Source organism: Microcebus murinus, chromosome 12 (genome assembly GCF_040939455.1).
Source record: "Microcebus murinus isolate Inina chromosome 12, M.murinus_Inina_mat1.0, whole genome shotgun sequence".
NCBI lineage: Eukaryota > Metazoa > Chordata > Mammalia > Primates > Cheirogaleidae > Microcebus > Microcebus murinus.
Window position 1 is genome coordinate 77,186,179 of NC_134115.1, and position 17,968 is coordinate 77,204,146.

Here is a 17,968-nt window from a genome sequence, read left to right on the forward strand (position 1 = left end):
AACAAATCTTGGGTATGTTTTAAAACATCTGTGATCTCTACACATTATCTGTCTCATTTTTCTTTGACTCGGTTCCCCCTTTGTGCTTAGAGATCTAGTAGAAGAATCCCACAGAACCATTACCAATTCTGCTTTGATTCAGGTGACTTTCCTTCACTCAACACATATTTACTGAACATCCATTACGGACCAGGCACTGGGCTTGTCACTGAGGATATGATATTTGTACTGAAGACACAACTCCTACTTTCATAGAGATTACAGTCTAGAGGCAGAATCAGACAAGTCCATAGGGTGTTATAAAATTTTAAGTCTGTGATAGATCAGAATAGGGACCATGTAGAAAGGGCACCATTTAATTCACCACATTGTAGACTTGCTTCAAAACCATCAAGACTGTTTGCAGCTTTCTTGGGTAATCCCTGGATGTTGCTATTTCCTAGCCACATGCTATCTGAGAATTTGACAAACATGAAAAAGAAGCAGGAGTTGCAGTCTTTCTAATACCCTATGAGATGGGTACTACTGTTACTCCCATTTTATAGATGCAGAGACCAAGGCTCAGAGAGAGTGAGTCTCGTACTTGGCTACAGAAGTGGCAGACAACAGAACACATATTTGAATTCATGTTTGTATTATTCCAAAGCCTGTGCTCTTAGCCATGAAACTATTTTACCATGACCTTGAGCAAGTTATTCTTTCAGGACCTCCATTTCTAATGTATGAAAATAAATATTTAAAATTTGAATGTTTTTAAGGACTAACATTCTACAGTGACAGGTGAGGGATAAAAGGCAGGGGACATGCCTTCCACAGTGGTCAAAACTTACCCCATTGTTTTTCCATGCTCAGTGATCATCATTCCTACTCTCTCACCCCCATTTTCCAGCCACACCCAGGTTCTGGCAATTCTTCCAGCTCCAAGCTCTGTGAACCTACTTGTCCTCTTTCTTCTGCCTCCCTCTGCCATCCTTGAAATCTCTCACATATGTTTGCCTGTCTTAGGTGCAACATGCATTAATCTGACAGGGATGAACCAATACTCTTGTATGTAAGTCCAAAAATCAACTGGATGTATATAAAATAAGAAATAATAAACTTATCTGCAGTCCAAGTGAAAACAAAGCATATTTCATATACATTCAGTTGATTATTAATGCCTCCCTTGTATTCATGCATTAGTAGAAGTCTGGGTGTTTCAGAGAAAGAGGGTAAGTGTCTCACTTTGCTCTGGTCAGAACACACTGAGGGATAATGCTAAGTTCTGAACATTGGAACTTGAACATTGGAGATGAAACTGAGTTACATTGAGATGAGGCTGACAAAATAGAGAGGAAGGATGTCAAGAACATTCACTATATATCCAGTGGGGAAATAGTCTTAAAAATTAGTGATACTAATATGGTGCTTGAAGACAGAAAGTCAATTTCCTCTGGGGAGTATTCACTGAAAGGGGGCAGGGGAAACATTCTGAGGTTCTGGAAATGTGTTATGGTTTGATGAGGTTGGACTCCTATGCAATCCTGTGTTAAGTGGCCTCATTACAAAAAACAAAAAGAGGAAGAGAGGAAACTTTTAAAGGTGATGGTTGTGTTTATGCTGTTGACTATGGTGATCATTTTATGAGTATAATCTTACCTTCAAACTCATCAAGATGGATACATTAAGAAGTACAAAAAATTAAAATATAAAATTCATTAAGATGCATACTCATGATATACCTTCTTTATTATTTTTTCACTGAACTTTAATACATTTAAAGATGGTGATACCATGTGAGACGACGGGTCTGGGGAAACAGGTACATACATACTCTGCTGGAATATGTAAACTGGAGCCACTTTTATTCTGGAGGGCACTTTTGCAATAGATATCAAGCGCCTTAATAAGTATCTTGGACCATGCTTTGCTAATGACTATGGTGACTACAGTGTCTCATTAATCCAATTTAATTGGGTAAAAAGGAAATGGTAAAATAAAGGACATTTACAGGCAATGAGATATTACTATGATCTAGGACACTCAGGAAATTCCAACACAGCTCATATGATCTTCCTTGTCCTATGCTTTTCATTAGAAATACTCTTTGAGGGGAATTTCTGGTTTGGAATAGGGTCCACAAGGATGATGAGAACCAGTAGGTTCTCTGAAGTAGCTCAATCTTTCTGCACTCACATTTGAATTCTTCCTTTATTTAACGACTTGCACATAGGATAAAAACAGTCTTTCATTTAATTCAAATAATCCAGGACTCCAAATGATAAAGTCCTCTTCCAAGGTCTTTGGATGCTTCTTTTTTCCCCCGTAATATATATAGTATAATTCTGAGGTTGGGCCATGCATGGAGACATTTCACCAGCCAGGGGTGCAAGGTGCTGAGTGGGTACAGGGCACCTCTGATGCTCGGCTCTTACCGTCTGCAATGAAGTGCTCAGGTACATGCAGCGTCACCTTCACAGTGAGTGGACAGGACATCTGGCTGCCACACACCATGGCCAGGATGCAGGAGTTCACAGCAATCAGTGTCAGGGCTGTCTTGTTCATCGGGCTTTTCAGCAAACCTAATAACACAAACACACACAAAGACACATAATTCCATGAAATGAGGAAATGGGGATGTCATGGAGTTTAGGGATCTTGTTATTTTCCAAGTGGGAAAATCAAGCAAAATAAAATTTAAAAAATGCACATATTTTTTAAGCTTTGTGTTTGCTATAACACCTCAGTGGCCTCTTTTGGGGGCTTTGGCTTAACTCTCTGCAAAATGGGCTTATCATTCTTTTTGGTAAAGATAAAAGAAACAAGCTTCCTGAAAACTGTCGGCAGAGAACTCACTGCTCTCTTGCCAATTTGGTTGGTCATTCTTGATAATAGCAAGTCTTTCCAGTCTCTTCACAAGCAAGTGAGAAGACACCAGGCTGCTGAATGCATTGGAGCCTAGAGGAATGAGTATGGACTTTGGAGTTAGATAGTTCTGGATTCAAATCTGGGATTTAGCCCCTACTGACTTGGTGACCTGCTCCATTCTCCAAATCTCAGTTTTCTTGTGTGTACAATGAGCATAACAATAAACATCTCACAGCTGTTGGCATGATCACACAGCACAATGCATATATAATGCCCATCATCTAGAAGGATTTCACAGTTAGAAACTCATCAATCTAATCAATTTCACAAGCATTTACTGAGCAGCTACTATGTGAGACACATTTAGAATAGAATAAGAATAGCCTCTGCTCTTCAGGAGTTTATAGGCTAGGTGGGAAAGGCAAGCTTATCCGCAGCTAGTTAGATTCCAAGACAAATTATGTCAAGACCTAGAAAAGAGGGCAGAGGATGGGGAGTGGTGGCTTGGCTGGGAAAATTAAAGACAATTTTATGGATGCAATAGAAAAAAGCAGATTGGATCTGCATAGCTAGAAGACACTGGGTTGGCAAAGAAAATGTGTGGAGTCTGTCCTGAGCTCTCCTTTGCTTCTCATTGTTTAGGGTTTGCTGCTCTGCACATCTCCTTTCAAGGTTGTGCTTACCAGTTTCAGAGCAATGCCTTCCAACTGTCTTTTACCTGTTGGGTTCTTCTTTTGAGCAAACTCTCATCCCCAAACCCTCTGGACATTGCTCTGTGGCTATCCCATGAGCATGTCACATATAACCTGTTCAAAACAGAGCAAATTATCTTCTCCCTAAAGTTCCCTCCTCCCCATCCTGGGCTCCCTAGCTTATTGAGAGCACCTTCCTTTAGACTGGCCAGAAACTTAGACGTTATCATTCCATCTTCTATCTTCCTCCTTTATAGCCTCTTGCAGTCCTATGTCTTCCATGTCCTTAGCATTTTCACCTCCTCCCTTCATCTCTTCCATTGTCTATTTGCTTGTGGGAGAAGGGAGGTGCGAACATATTTGTCCACTTCACTCCCTGCTGAAACCGCTCGAGCTGTTTTACTGCATCTGGTCACAGAATGGGGTCCATGCTCATTAGAGGGGCACTTGAAGCCTTTCATGGCCAGTCTCTACACTCAGACCACCTCAGCTCTCTCCTACCTGGCCCAGGGGCAGCAGGGCTGGATTAGTGCAGTGTCCCTCCAATCGACACCTTCATCATGTTACTATTATTATAGGCATTGTTTCTTTCAGAGAGACATCCCTTTGTTTCCTCCTCTACCCATCACTCTTTGAAATTCATAATAAATGCAAATACCTCACACTCTTGGCAGGAAAGCTACCTACGTTTGTCATGTTTCCCAAAATACCTTATTCCAGCCACTAGAGTCTATTAAATAGACAGTCAACTCCTTGAAGGTAAGCACAGTGTCTTTTGTTCACCATTGCATCCCAGTGACGAGCACAGTGTCTGGCATGTAGTAGAGTCTCAGTAAATATATGCATGACCACTTCTAGAAATGATAGTAACAATCTTAGCAAACAGCATGGCACAGGTGCTAACCAATCAAAAACTATGCGAACCAGCATGGCCATACTGATGGGTTCCAGAACAAGAGCTTTTATGACAGCACACTTTGGGATTGTTGCATGGAAAGCTATTTTTAATAATAAAGGGTCAGCTGCTTGAGGGAGGAGATCCCACCTTCACCACCTTTTGTCTCCCATGCCAAGATGACCACTTGGGACCCGGAAGTCACTTAATTTAAGAACAAGATCCTTGTCTTTATTCTTTATCCTAAGACAATGCATAGCTTCTGGTAAGACCTGTTCATGCCTTCTTGATTGTTATAGTTGTACAATAAATGTTAAATAAAAGAGTAAATTGAATAAAAAAAGATGGGTGTGGTGTCAGGAAATGAGAAATCCCTAAAACCTAAAATGACTGCAAAAAAAAAAGGAACCTGTTTTATCTCTTATCTGAGTGCCACAAGAATATGTTTCATGCATATTTATAATAAATATTTTATATTTATAAATATAAATAAATAAAATATTTATAATATCAATATTTGAGTATCCAAATAGCATAAACAAGCCAACATTACTGTTATCTACTATAAAGATGTACTAGGAGTTGATGCTTTGCATAGATTTCACCTTAAAAAGTCAACATATTACCCCAGGCCTATTTATTTAGTGACTTCCCAGCCCCCCAATAGCAGTGAGTAGAAGCACTGAGTTTCCTATGGAGTCTATTTGGGGTGGGGGGAAGAAGATGTAGGATAAGTCCAGCATGAGCACATCTTGGGAAGGTGAAATGGGTCCAGAGGATGAGGTGTGAAAGGTAGTGAGAAGCTCCTGGCATTGGGGAGTGGATTCTCTGGACAATGAGTCATGGACAGTAGCATCCTGTGGATCCCTGCAAAAGTTATTTCTCATTCCCGGCCCACACAGCAACAGAGACGGATGTGCCCAAGACATTCCTTTCGCTAATTAACCAACGACCAGAAATACCAGCCAGGCTTCACAGGTCTGCTTTCTGGTCTGGGGGAGGAGGGCTGAGCGTTAGGAATGGAGTTACTCATACTCCCTCCCTGGGCCCTTGCTAGACTAATTGCATCTCCTATGTCATTTAAACCTGCACAGTAACCCAGGGTCGTTAAGACTCAACGTGGGGAGTAAATTCATATCAGCTTTTTGGCTCTCAGTTTTCTCACCTAGAAAATAGTAATAAAATGACTTATCCTTCAAGCGTGTTGTGAGAACTAAATGAGACAGTAAATGTCAAATGCCTAGCACAGTTTCTGGCACACAGCAGGCCCTTGGTAAATGGTAATTTCCAAAATAGATATAGGAATTTGTCTCATCATTAATAGCAGAAACCAGGACTTATTTACGTCTTTGTTATTACCAGAAGATATCAGGAGCTGCATTATTCTTTACAGAAACAGAAGACAAAAAGAATAAGGAGAAAATGGAAGGACATAAGAAGAAGAAAGTGGGAAGGAGATGGGAATGAGCAGCACCCTGGGGCAACCATTTACTCAGAGAAGGCCTGAACCATCCACCCTCCCATCCCCAGTTGTCTCTGAAGTCCAGGAGGAAGAAAGCAGGCAGGTCAAGTTTGCACTAAGGCCAGATGCCCAAGGAGCAGCCACCTGGGTTGGGGGAGTTGCCATGGCAACTGGACCTGGCAGAAACTTCACAGTGGGACTAAAACAAAGGTGACTTCCTAAGAGTTCCTGGCCCAGGGACTGAGTATATGCACCTAGCTCTGAGTAGGGGTTGTAGATAGCCATAAGGTGGAAACTATCTATCCCATAATACCCACCCCCTCCCCATGCAGGCTCTGCACTGCACTGCCATTATAAGGAAGCAGAGACAGAAAAGAGAACCACATGGTGCTGGCACTCATCCATCTATCCATCCATCCAGTCATCCATCCGTCCAACCAGTTTTTATTCAACATCAACTCTTTCTGGGCACTGTTCTAGGCATGGAGAAATAACGGTGAAAGAAGGCAGCCAATGTCCGTGAAGCTCACATGTTAGTGGGGGAGAATTACCTCATTTAATCATCACAGCACACTGTTCCCACTATCCCTGCTTTGCAGAGAACAGAGGTACAGAGTGATTGTATGACTTGCCTACGTGTACTCCAGTTTGCATGTGACAGAGGTTGGACTAGAATCATCCCTGTCCCATCCTTTCCCCTGCATCATGCTATTTCCCACTTCATCACAGAGTAAGGGTCCCAGGACACCATTGTGTAGTTGCAGTACGTGTGGCCTTTGAAGTCAGACACAGGTATGTTCAAATCCTATCTTAACCACAAAATCTCTGTGAGCCACTTGGCAATCGATCCAACCCTCATAAGAAAAAAAAAAAATCTCAATCCAGAAAAAAGGGGAACAGTGGTCTTCTTTCAGAGCCGATGTTATAGCAAAATAAGATACCATATATAATTAGCAGGAGAAAAGAGCTAAATGAATGATAGTTGCTGGTCTTATAACACAAGTACCCTCAGAAGGCTGATGTCACAATTCTCCCCGGCCCACACTTCCCCATCACTTACAGGAGAATGAACTGTGCTGCAGGGACAGAATTCCTCCAGGGCCTATTGATTGCCGGGACTGGAGAAAGTTAATAATCTAATTTCCCTTTCATTTCCCCTTCCTCTTACCCCTCAACTCCTTTCACAGCAGCAGAGAATGGCATAAAATGCATCACTTGAAAAAGTCAACTGGAAATAACTCAGCATTGTTGATCCACACACTGCCTATAATTTGGGGTTTGATTGATTCTTGGTTTGGAAATGCCAGGTTGAGAGAAGAAAATCAAATTTAAGTTAAATTTGGAATCGAATCAATCACATTTTACAATGAAGAAAATAGATCTAACCCCATCAGACCATTGTGTGTAGAAAACTCAAAGCTACTACACTATCATTGATTCTTTCCTCCTGGTATTTTGGAAGCACGAGGGACTAGGTCCAAGACTGAGAGGAAATTTATTTCTTTAAGTGGCATATGTGGTTGGGGTGAGGGACAGGGATTCTAGGAACCCAAGACATGAGGATGGAAGAGTCCAGCAAGTGAAAATGTCACTGAGGACAGGGGGAAGAGGCTGGGCTTTGGTTTTAGACATGGGGATTTAAATCCAAGCTGTTCCATTTTGATAGTTGTCTAACTTTTGGCAAGTTAAGCTTTCAGAACTTTAGTTTTCCAATCTATAAAATGGCAACAACAATCTTTAACTGGTAGAGAAGCTGTGTAGATTAAATGAGAAATCATAACTACAGCACTAAGCACTGTTCTGGACAAATACTAAGGGCTCAGTTAGCTCTTTGTGTCTTTCCTTCTATCTCATTCCTTAAAACCTCAGTGCCCGGCACTTGGCATCTACATGGGCATCAGCAGGACATGTGATACTTCTGCCTATTCTGGAATTCCAGCTTTTATATTTAGCTGCTGGCCCTTGAAGACAAGTCACCTTATTGCTCTGAGACTCAATGTCCTTATCTGGGAATTAATTCATTCAATAAGTAGTGATTTATGTGCAACTACTGCATGCCAGACCTCATATTTTATGTCATCCTATTATTTCCAGTGATGAATGTAGTAGATGCTCAATAAGCTTCTGTTGAATGAATGAATGTTTAAATGTCGTTTCCCTTTCTACCAAAAAATGTATTCAAACATTGTCATTGTTTTGTTTTGTTTTGTTTTCTAGACAAATGTTTAGGGGGGAAAAATGTTCCCCCATTCACTTTCCCTGGCAAGGACTGGCCCCTCCCTGGTCAGAAATCACACAAGGAGCCCTTGCGGAGGCTGCCGATCTGCCTGCATAGCTGGGTGACCACTGCAGACTGAGGAGCGCTTCATTGACCTCACTGAGTGCCTCATGAGAGTCCTCCAGCACCTGAGTCCAGGGTCTCTGTGCTTCTCTGATGTTTTTCTGGAAACAAAAATTGGGACACATTGTCGGACAAGAGCAAGTGTCATGCTGGAGGGAGAAAGAAAGAATATTTGAGAACGGGGCTTTCTCCGAAACTCTAGGGTATGTGACCCCATATGCTCGGCCTGTCTGTTATGTCTGGATTCCCCATGCGCTGCTTCAGTATGATGTCTTTGTACAGGACATGTTTTCCGTCATTTTTCCCACCTGGGTCATGCCTCCCTCCATCCCCTTCTCTATCTCTGTCATGAACTAGTCTCCTGTGCTCTCTGGTTTTAGCACTCTTAAATCCATGGTAGTCATTAAATGATACGTAATTTCCCCAGTCTCTCATCTGCCATAGGTTTGTCCTGTATAAGATCTGGGCAAGTGTTCATCTAGCTCTTATCTGCATACTTGCAAAGACAGAAAATTCAAGCCCTATCAAGCATCAGTTACGTTCTCAGACAGCTCAATGTCTAAATAGCCCTAGAATATCACTCTATGAGGTATCCAAATTAAATAGGATGCATCCAATACTGCTTTTCAAGGTACCTATTTAGTTAGTTAAATGTTGTGATTAGGTTGCCTTGAGCTTTCTTTCCTGCAAACTAAATGCTGCTAGCTTTACATTATTTCTCTAAAGTCACATTTTGAGTCTTCTTTATCATACTTTGCATAAATTTGCTTTTCTTAAGATGGCTTTCCTAGTAAAGAATGTTATCATCATCATCATCATCATCATCATCATCATCATCACTACCACTAACATAACCCCTAACTTATGTGCCAGACAATATATAGCTAAAAAATGGTCATGTAGTATCTAATTTAATCATCACAGAAACTTCATGAGATGATTTCTATTATCACCCACATTTTATAATATGAGGAAATGGAAGCTGCCACTTGGAGGCCAAAAGACCATGGCATCCAAAGGTAATAGAGCTGAAATGAAACACCATCTGACATGAGAGTCCAAGCTCTTAACCATTATCCTCCACAAAAAACCCCATCCACCTGCTCAGTATAGTCTGAGCAGAGTAGAAGCAACAACTCTAACTGATGAGCTCCTTACCAACCTCAGCCTGGCCTGTGGACCTGTGGTGGCCATGGATGGACTCGTCATGGCCCCGTCATCCCACCTGGTGCTTACTATGGGTCTTTGAGAGAAAGTCTCCACGTCACCAGAAGGAACTTTAAAAGAATGGCAGAAGGTAAGAGGGGTGAGATAGAGGGTTGTTTGCCTTCTTACTTTGGCCCCAGAAAACACTACATGGCCTCAGCCAGCTCACTGCGCTACTTGGGACTAAATCATTACCTGTGAGGCCACTGGGGGCCACCTTTGGCTAGCTCTGATGCTTGGATAAGGAGAGTTTCCGTAGTGCAGGCTTGGATTGTGGTACCCAGTTGAAGCTAAAGCCACCGGCAACAGATGCTAAGTGGAGCTACAGACAGCTGGCTATTTGGAGTCCCCTGTGGCACTTACAGGTAGCTGCACCTACACATGTAAAGGTAACTTCAAGATAGTGACAAGGGAGATGGTGACAATGGTGTTGGTGATGAAGATGACATAGTGCCATAATCTTTTAGTTTTAATTAGTTTACAAATTATGTTCAAATATCTCATTAACTCTTCACCAAAATCCTAGGCAATAGGTATTGCTGTTATCCCCAACAGATAAATGAGGAATCAGAGACTTAACAGTGAACACATGTTCAAACACCAGACAAATGCAAGGTTCCTTTCATGACATTGTGCTGCTGGTGTTTGGTCTTGGTCTCATTGGTTGGGTACAGAGGTAGTATTAGAATCTACACCCTCTGATTCCTGATCCATTGTTCTCACAAATGCATCTAAATGCCCCAAAGAGACAGTGCAGTATTTCTCACAAAACAAGATGCATCTTGAAAAGAAAATGTTTCTATGTTCACAAAGTTCTGAGACTGGCTGCATTCTGTATTCCCCTCTTAAAGTGCCTGGATATATATCTGATATTAAAATCTCTGAAAAGGCTTGCATTTAATTCTGTTTAGCAGAATTTAACCTGATGTTTCCTTAAAGTATTGATACGTTGCAGAGCCATTGTTCTATGGACCAAGGTCAGGAAACACTGATCTAGTTTAATAATTTATACAAAGGTGGTCGTTAGTAATATTAGCATCTCTCAATAATGAACTGCTGCCCTTATGCCAGGCACCATGTTAAAGATTACATGTCCATTATCCTATTTAAACTTCTCAACAGCCTTGCAAAGCAGGGGCTACTACCTCCATTTAAAAATGGGAAAATAAAGACTTAGCTGTTTATTAGGAATTGGCAGAGGAAATTTTCACGGTCCATCTTGTCTGATTCCAGTGTCTGTACTTTCCTGGTTTCCAAGTGTTAGAAGAAAATACAGTTTTAAAGTCATAGGAAAATACGTGCAAAGGAGGAGAAGAGGCAAGTACAAGAGGCCAGTGCAGGAGGTTAGAAACTATTCAACCTATATTTAGCAGGCTGATGGAATGCATTAGCAGAAGGAAAAAGATGCTGTACTCAATTGATGAAATTGCAGTGTGCAGAATGAGAAGCAGTAGAGAAGATAATTCAAAAGAGCTAAAGTTCTAGAAAGGCTCAGAGAAATAAATGAGGGGGGGAAAGAAAGGAAAGGGGGCAGCTGGGTTTCATATTTACAGATGACCACCAATCAGCTGGTACTGACTTACAAAATTATTTTTTCGGACACTGGTGTGGGATCCTTGTGTTAGCCCTTAGTCTGTTGGCTGTGTAGATGCAGCACCATATTCAGCCCATACCACTGATGGAGTGGAGAGTGGCAAAGAAGACTAAGGACCAAGTGGTGGGTGCTAAGGGACACAGCGAAAGAGCAGCCATGAGTTTCCATGGCTACCAAGTAAGACCAGAACCAGCCTTCTCCCATTTCCATGAAAGGCATGTTGCTAGCTCTTCTGTTCTTAGAACTTGCTGAAAAAGTCACAGCTCTACTCTCCAAAGGTCTGTGACAGCAGGAGCAGGGAAGTGACACGTGTTGAACATTACTATGCAAATTCCTTTCACTGGTAACCTTCAGCTGAGACCTATGTCAACATGGAATGAAAATCTGCTCTTACAACCATAACCAGATGAACATATTCCTTCCCTCAAGAGTTCCACAATTCGTCTCCACCCCTCCTCTCCAAGATAGCCTCTGGGGCTCTGAAGATGGAAAACAGATTCCCTGTCCTTCTTTTTTTCCAAACACAGATTCTGTCATTTGACTCCCACATGAAGGAAATAACCATGAAGCCACAGAAAGCAGAGCTGGAGGAGCCCCTTTAGATCAGTTAGCGTAACCCGTCAAGCTCAAGGTTAGGAGGACAGAACAGCCTTGGCTAAAGTCAGATTGCCTAGAGCCAGATGTGCATCCCAACTGCCCAGCTCCCATGACAATGTTCACCACTTGAGGTAGTTGTCATCTTTTCCTTCCTTAACCAATAGCTCCTAGAACAAAAGCAGTGCATTTAACACCTCTCTTGTTGCCTATGGCATTGGCCACAATATCCCACAGGTAACTGAATATTAGATGGCCCCACCTAGGACATTTCGGTCAATGCCAACACATGATCAAGATGAACCACACCCAAATAGTCCCACAGAATGACCTTAACAGGCTGCTGCACAGTAGATAACAGCAATGGAAAGAACTTTAGAGTTAGAGAAACATGGGTTCAAATCCCAGCTCTGTCATTTTCTGGTTGACTTTCATCAGGCCCCACTTTCCTCATCTGTAAAATGGTAATAACATGCATTCCATAGGGTGATTAAAAAGATTAAATAGTGTAATATATACTACACAGCAGGAGCTCAATGAATAGTAGCTTTCATCATCATCATCATCATTAAATTTTAGACCAATAAATGTAAACACTGACTTATGTATTCAAGACACCACTTGAATAAATTCAAGATGGGTCAGAAGTGGTGGAAAGACCATGCAGACCAGAGGATAGTGAGTTTAACAGTAAGAAAAGGTCCAAACACGTGCAGAGCACCTACTAAGTGCTAAGCCTCTGCCGGGCTCTTTGCACCCCTTATTTAATTTGTTTCTCATGACAATCTTTGGATTCCCATTTTATAGGTAAAGGACATGAGCTCAGGGAAGAGAAGTGGTTTGCTGAAGGTCACACACCTAGTAAGCTTCAGAGCTGGTAACGCAACTCAGATCCGGGTGATGCTCTCAACAGGATGCTCTAAACAAGCGGCCCACGTTCTGAGGACAGCGTCACCAGGATTGGACCGAATGTCATGTCAGGAGAGGACACCTAGATGAAAGACTTAGGATATTTAGCCTTGAAGCAGGAAGGCTCAGTCAGAGAGGCCTCCTGATAAGGACGTCGCAGAAGACATGCACACGTGGAGCGAGAACAAGGAAACAGACACCCCGCGTGAGCAACCACTGTGAGTTAAGCCACGGGCCGAGGCACTGGACGTGTGCCGTTCCACTTGCTCCTTAAGACAATCCTCCAAGGTAAATACCATTATCTCCATTTTAGGGATGAGGAAGATGAAGCGCTTGGAGCTCAGACATGTCTTTCAAGTTGTACAAACAGTCACAATGGCTGGGATTCAAGCCAGGTCCGCCTGACCCCAGCAGCATCCGTGTTCTTCTCAGTTCTTACCGGGGCTTGTTTACCATCAATGCCCCATGCAGGTCTAAGAAACTACAAGGAGCTCTGGCCTCAGCAGGTGGGTCCCAAGACTCTTGCTCAGCACCTAAACCTTTCCTCTGGCAAAGGAAAGCACTGGGACCTGCAGGGGCCAGATGACTCCGCCCTTTCCTCGGTGTAGGGGTTCAGCAGCAAAGCCCTTGGAGACTTTATTAGAATCAACACATCCATCCTCAGCTCCTTAAATTAAGGGGCATTTTTTTTCCCTCTCTTTTTCCAATCCATTGCCTCCTCCTCAGACCACTAACATCTCAGCAAAAGCACGTCTGCATTGTGTTTAAACAGCCATCTGGAGATAAACAGCTTTGCTTTTTAGACCTCTGAGGAGGGAATATAAAAGAGGATAAAAGAATTAAAAAACAAAAGAGGAAAAAATGTTCTGTGAAGCCTGTCTGTCCAAACACATTTCTGCACGGAAACCTCTACCCATTTCAGGCTGCCATTCTGGGCTTAAACCTTTCAAGCCTGCTGGTTTAAATATGCCACCTCCAAAAGAACAGTACTGGTCTTTGCCCAAGGGCCATTCTAGACCCACTTTCTGTCTCGTTTTTTAGTGTCAAGAAAGTGCCGGAGGGCTGTGCTAAGAGCTCTGTCTATTCTGGGAGTCTGGAGCCCAAACTTAAATAAGGACTCTGCCATTGCTAATTGTGCAACCTTGAGCAAATCCCTTCCCCGAGCTGGGCTTCTCACCCCACCCCTCCATTCATTCAGCACACATTCATTAAGAGCCTGCTCTGCACCGAGCTCTGTGCTAGAAGCTGGGGATGCAGAGAACAGAGCCATCGAAGGTTTCAATGTCATTGAGGTGGTAGGCCACACTCAACACGGAGGTGCAGTGGTTAGTGTGGATCAGCAAGCCCCTAATCCGGGGGTTGGGGGCGCAGGTCACACAATGATGACTGAGAGCTGAGGCATGTAACATACATGAGACTTAGCTGGGTAGAAAAACAGGGGATGTGCGGTTCAGGAGAAGCAGACAGAAGAGCACGACACATAACCTGGAGCAGTGGCATATCAGGCATATGCTGTACAGGATGGGCAGAAGAGCCCAGAGCAGGGGTCCTCAAACTTTTTAAACAGAGGGCTAGTTCACTGTCCCTCAGATCGTTGGAGGGCTGGACTATAGTTTTAAAAAAATACTATGAACAAATTCCTACGCACACTGCACGTATCTTATTTTGAAGTAAGAAAACAAACGGGCAAAAACACCCGAATGTGGCCCACGGGCCATAGTTTGAGGATGCCTGGGCCAGAGAGTGAGGCAGGGATCAGCTCACAAAGGAAGTGGCTGTCCATCACAAAGACAGTGGACTTTATCCTAGACCATGTCTCCAGCCCTTTAGGCCCGCACTCCTGGCATCATGCAAATCTGAAATATATATTTCGTTCCCTTTGTCCAAAATGTGGGAAAGCACCTACAAGTGCCAGGCATTGTCAGGTGCTGGGGATCCAGCAGGGACTTCATAATCCCAAAGGGTGAACCACCAGGTATATCAGGCTCTGAAGACCTTGTGGCAAAGGATGAGACCTACAACATCTACTTCTGGAGTTGGGGGCCAAGAGAAGAATCTTACTCTGCAAAGGCAGCCTATACAAATATCAGAGGAGGCTGAAGAACATCCTGGATAGAATGAGAGAACAAGAAGCTTGGTGGTAAGTCACTCGTCCAGTTTATGGACATGAGCTAGCATTTGTCACCTGAAATGAAAGAAATATGAAGTCTGGACAAAAGGAAAGGGACAGGAGGACCAAGGCACATGGCTTCTGAATGGCTCCCAATGGTCTTTGCCTCCTGGTGTCCACATCCTTGTTTAATCCCATCCCCTAGTGACTTGCTTCTACAAGATGGAATATAGCAAAGATTGTGGAATGTCACTTCCAATGTTGGGTTACAAAAGACAGACTTCCATTTTTCTCATGCTCTCTCTGGCTCTTCTCACTTTTGTTGCTCTGGTAAAGCTGATGCCAGGTTGAGAGCAGTTCTGTGGAGCCCACATGCCAAGAAGGTGAGGACTGTCTCTGGCTCACAGCTCCCGAGGAACTGAATCCTGCCAACAGCCACGTGAGTGTGCTGGGAAACAGACCCCTCCTCAGCTGAACCTCGAGGTGACAGCAGCCCTGATTAACAATTTCACAGCAACTTCCTGAAAAGTCTGGGCTGGAGGGCCAATTATAGAGTGCCTGGGTTCCTGATCCACAGAAACTGAGAGATAATAGATGTTTGTTGTTTTAAAGCTATCACTTTTGGGGTGATCTGTTACACAGCAATGGATAACTAACACCAGGACTTACTTAAACAGAAGACTGAGAGATGCTGCTAAGGCCCCATCCCTGGCAGGAGACTCAGAGACCTTCAAGTTTAGAAGACATGTCATGTAAAAACCATTGCCTGAGCACATGTCGTGTGCCAGACCTTGGGCGAATCATGGTTCTTGCAAAGGAGCCAGGCACAGCCCTCCCCTGAAGGCGACAGCCAGCTGGGAGAGAAGGTCAGGAGGAGACACAGTTGCATTGTGTCAGGACAACTGCTTGGTTGTTTTACTGAAGACTTCACGACCTTCTAAGAATGGAAAGGAAGGAGTTTGCTTGATAAAATCAGAGCTGGCTTCACAGAAGAGGAAGCAGGCCAGCTGATTCCTTTTCTCTCTACAAGGCATTGGCATCTGTCTCTGGGAGACTTTATGTTCACACATAAGGAAGTGAAGGGGAGTTGGTTAAATGGGAGGCTGGCGAGCTCTGCAATCAGGCAAATGAATTTTGAAACTCAGCTCAATAATTTCTTAACACTGTGAACTTAAGAAGTCAATGAAGAGGATGAGCTAAGAACATGGCTCTTAGAGTCCCACAGGGCTGGGACTAAGTGCCAGCACTGTCCATTACTAGTTTAGGATGCCGGTACCAATATCCTCAGCTAGTATCAAAGTCTCTGTGTCTCCATATGTAACACTGAAATAATTAAAATACCCCCTTCACACGATTACTTAAGTTGAAGAAAGAAGTTTTTAGCTCAGTGGCAAATAAGAGAGGCTTGATAAAATTATTAGCTAACATCGTTGGAAAAGTTTATTTAACTTCTTTATGCCTCTTTATGTATGTAAAGCCTTCAGTATATTGCTCAGTATATACTGAGTGCTCAGTCACTGTTGGCTGCTGCACTTACTATTACTATGATTAGCAGAGGCCATAGACCCAGGGAATTCTCAAAGGCTCTTCCTAGATTAAGTGCTAGCCAGCAATGATGCATCTACATCACATATCCTTGTGCATTTGTAAAAGAGCTCCCACCCCACTATAGGGGCTCTCAGCTCCTTGTGCTGGGCTGCAGGGCCACAGATTCTTTATGCAGTAGCAGCTGTGCTGAGGCATCATTAAGGTGGAGACAGCAGAGACAAGGTAGCAGTGGTTCCCTAAGTAACTATAATTCAGGTGCTACACACCTGGTGCTTCCTGCATGTGCTGTCAAATTTATGGGACAGCAATAATGGTAACAGCATTAGCACGAATTTATTTGTAAAATGCCCACACCTGAACAGCCTGAAGAGCTAAAATAGAAGCCCTACTAAATTTTATAGAAATCTATGTATATATGTGAAGATGTGAATATGTGTGTAAGTGTATAAGAATTGAGATCAGGATGTAGGTATGCTTAGAGGAGAAGTAACAGCAGCCCTGGGAATCATAACTGTGAATTTCTTCTTCCATTTCCATCGTCAACCAGGACCAGCATTATTAGCAATGCTGCTGCCTTCACGGATTTCCAGCAGTCAGCAGCTCGAAGAACAGAAAATGCCATTGCAAAAGTCAGTAGGGTTCAGATTCCCAGATTTAATAGTTTCTGGTTACATGACCTTAACCTGGTCATTTCTGTTCTGTAGTATCAAGCTCCACCAAAGATAAAATAAACATAATCACACCTTGGTCCTTCTCCAAATTTAGTGTGGGGAAAATAGACACTGTCTCCTTCTCTCTCTCCCTTCATATTTCAAAGTGCAAAGGACAGGACACATAGAAGTGCATTGTTTTATAAACTAACTTCCCAACTGGCTATTTGTAAAGTTTATTTAGCAAAGGTCCTATCCCCAGGCAGAGAGGAATGCAGAACTTGCCCTTCCTCCATGGGACTCCACATTCCCCAAGGCATGGACTCTCATTTTCTTCAAATACAGAACCTACTACTGAGTATTAGCTAAAGTAATACTTGGTTAGTGAAAAAAATGAAATGAATAAATGAATGAATAGACAGAGCCCCCAACCAATCACTTATTTCAGAGACAGGGAGCAGGCATTATGGGGTTTCCAAGGGAACTGGGGAGGAAATAAAAGCTAGTCATTACTTCCTTGGTGCAGAGAATGAGGTGGGCAAGAGTTTCAGCTGAGGTATCACTTTGTCTCATGATACAAATAATAATAGCTACCATGCTTAAGCACTTACTCTGTACTGAAATATCCTCATTTCATCTTTACGACAATGCAAAGATGGAATTACGGTCACCATGCCCATTTCACACAGGAGAAAATTAAGTCCATATAAATGAAATTTTGTGTCTAAGATCACACAACTAATAATCCAACAATAGGACAGAGCCTCTGAAACTCTCTGCCACACTGCCTCCCAGGTGACAGCAGAGATGCATCTTTCTGAGCCTTGGGAGGAAACCTCCAGATGTAGCAGAAATTGAGCCAGACACTGCTAGGCACAGGGAGGTAAAACGGAAACAGATGTCGCCTCCATCCTCATGAAGTTTCCAGTCTGGTGGGGGTGGGAGTTCAGACACGGACGCATAGTCTATATTCTGATTAATGCGAGGGTGGAGAAGAACAAGGTGGGATGGGTGAGGATACCAGGGCCTCTTTTAGAAAGGGCCATTCCAGCCCAGTCATTATGGCAGAAAGGAAGGATACTCCAGGGTGAGACGCAGACAGAAAGGTAGTGAGTGACAA

The 17,968-nt window shown here is 43.0% G+C and overlaps 1 protein-coding gene across 3 annotated transcripts in view; it reads right to left on the reverse strand.

Moving 5' to 3' along the window:
* The window catches only part of ASTN2 (astrotactin 2), an 852,746-nt gene that overhangs the window by 513,004 nt on the left and 321,774 nt on the right, over positions 1–17,968 (reverse strand). For all 3 annotated transcript variants that reach the window (XM_012768786.3, XM_012768785.2, XM_012768780.2), the window contains one exon: positions 2,415–2,561. In XM_012768786.3, the coding sequence (XP_012624240.1) occupies positions 2,415–2,561 (147 nt within the window). The remainder of the gene's footprint in view (positions 1–2,414; positions 2,562–17,968) is intronic.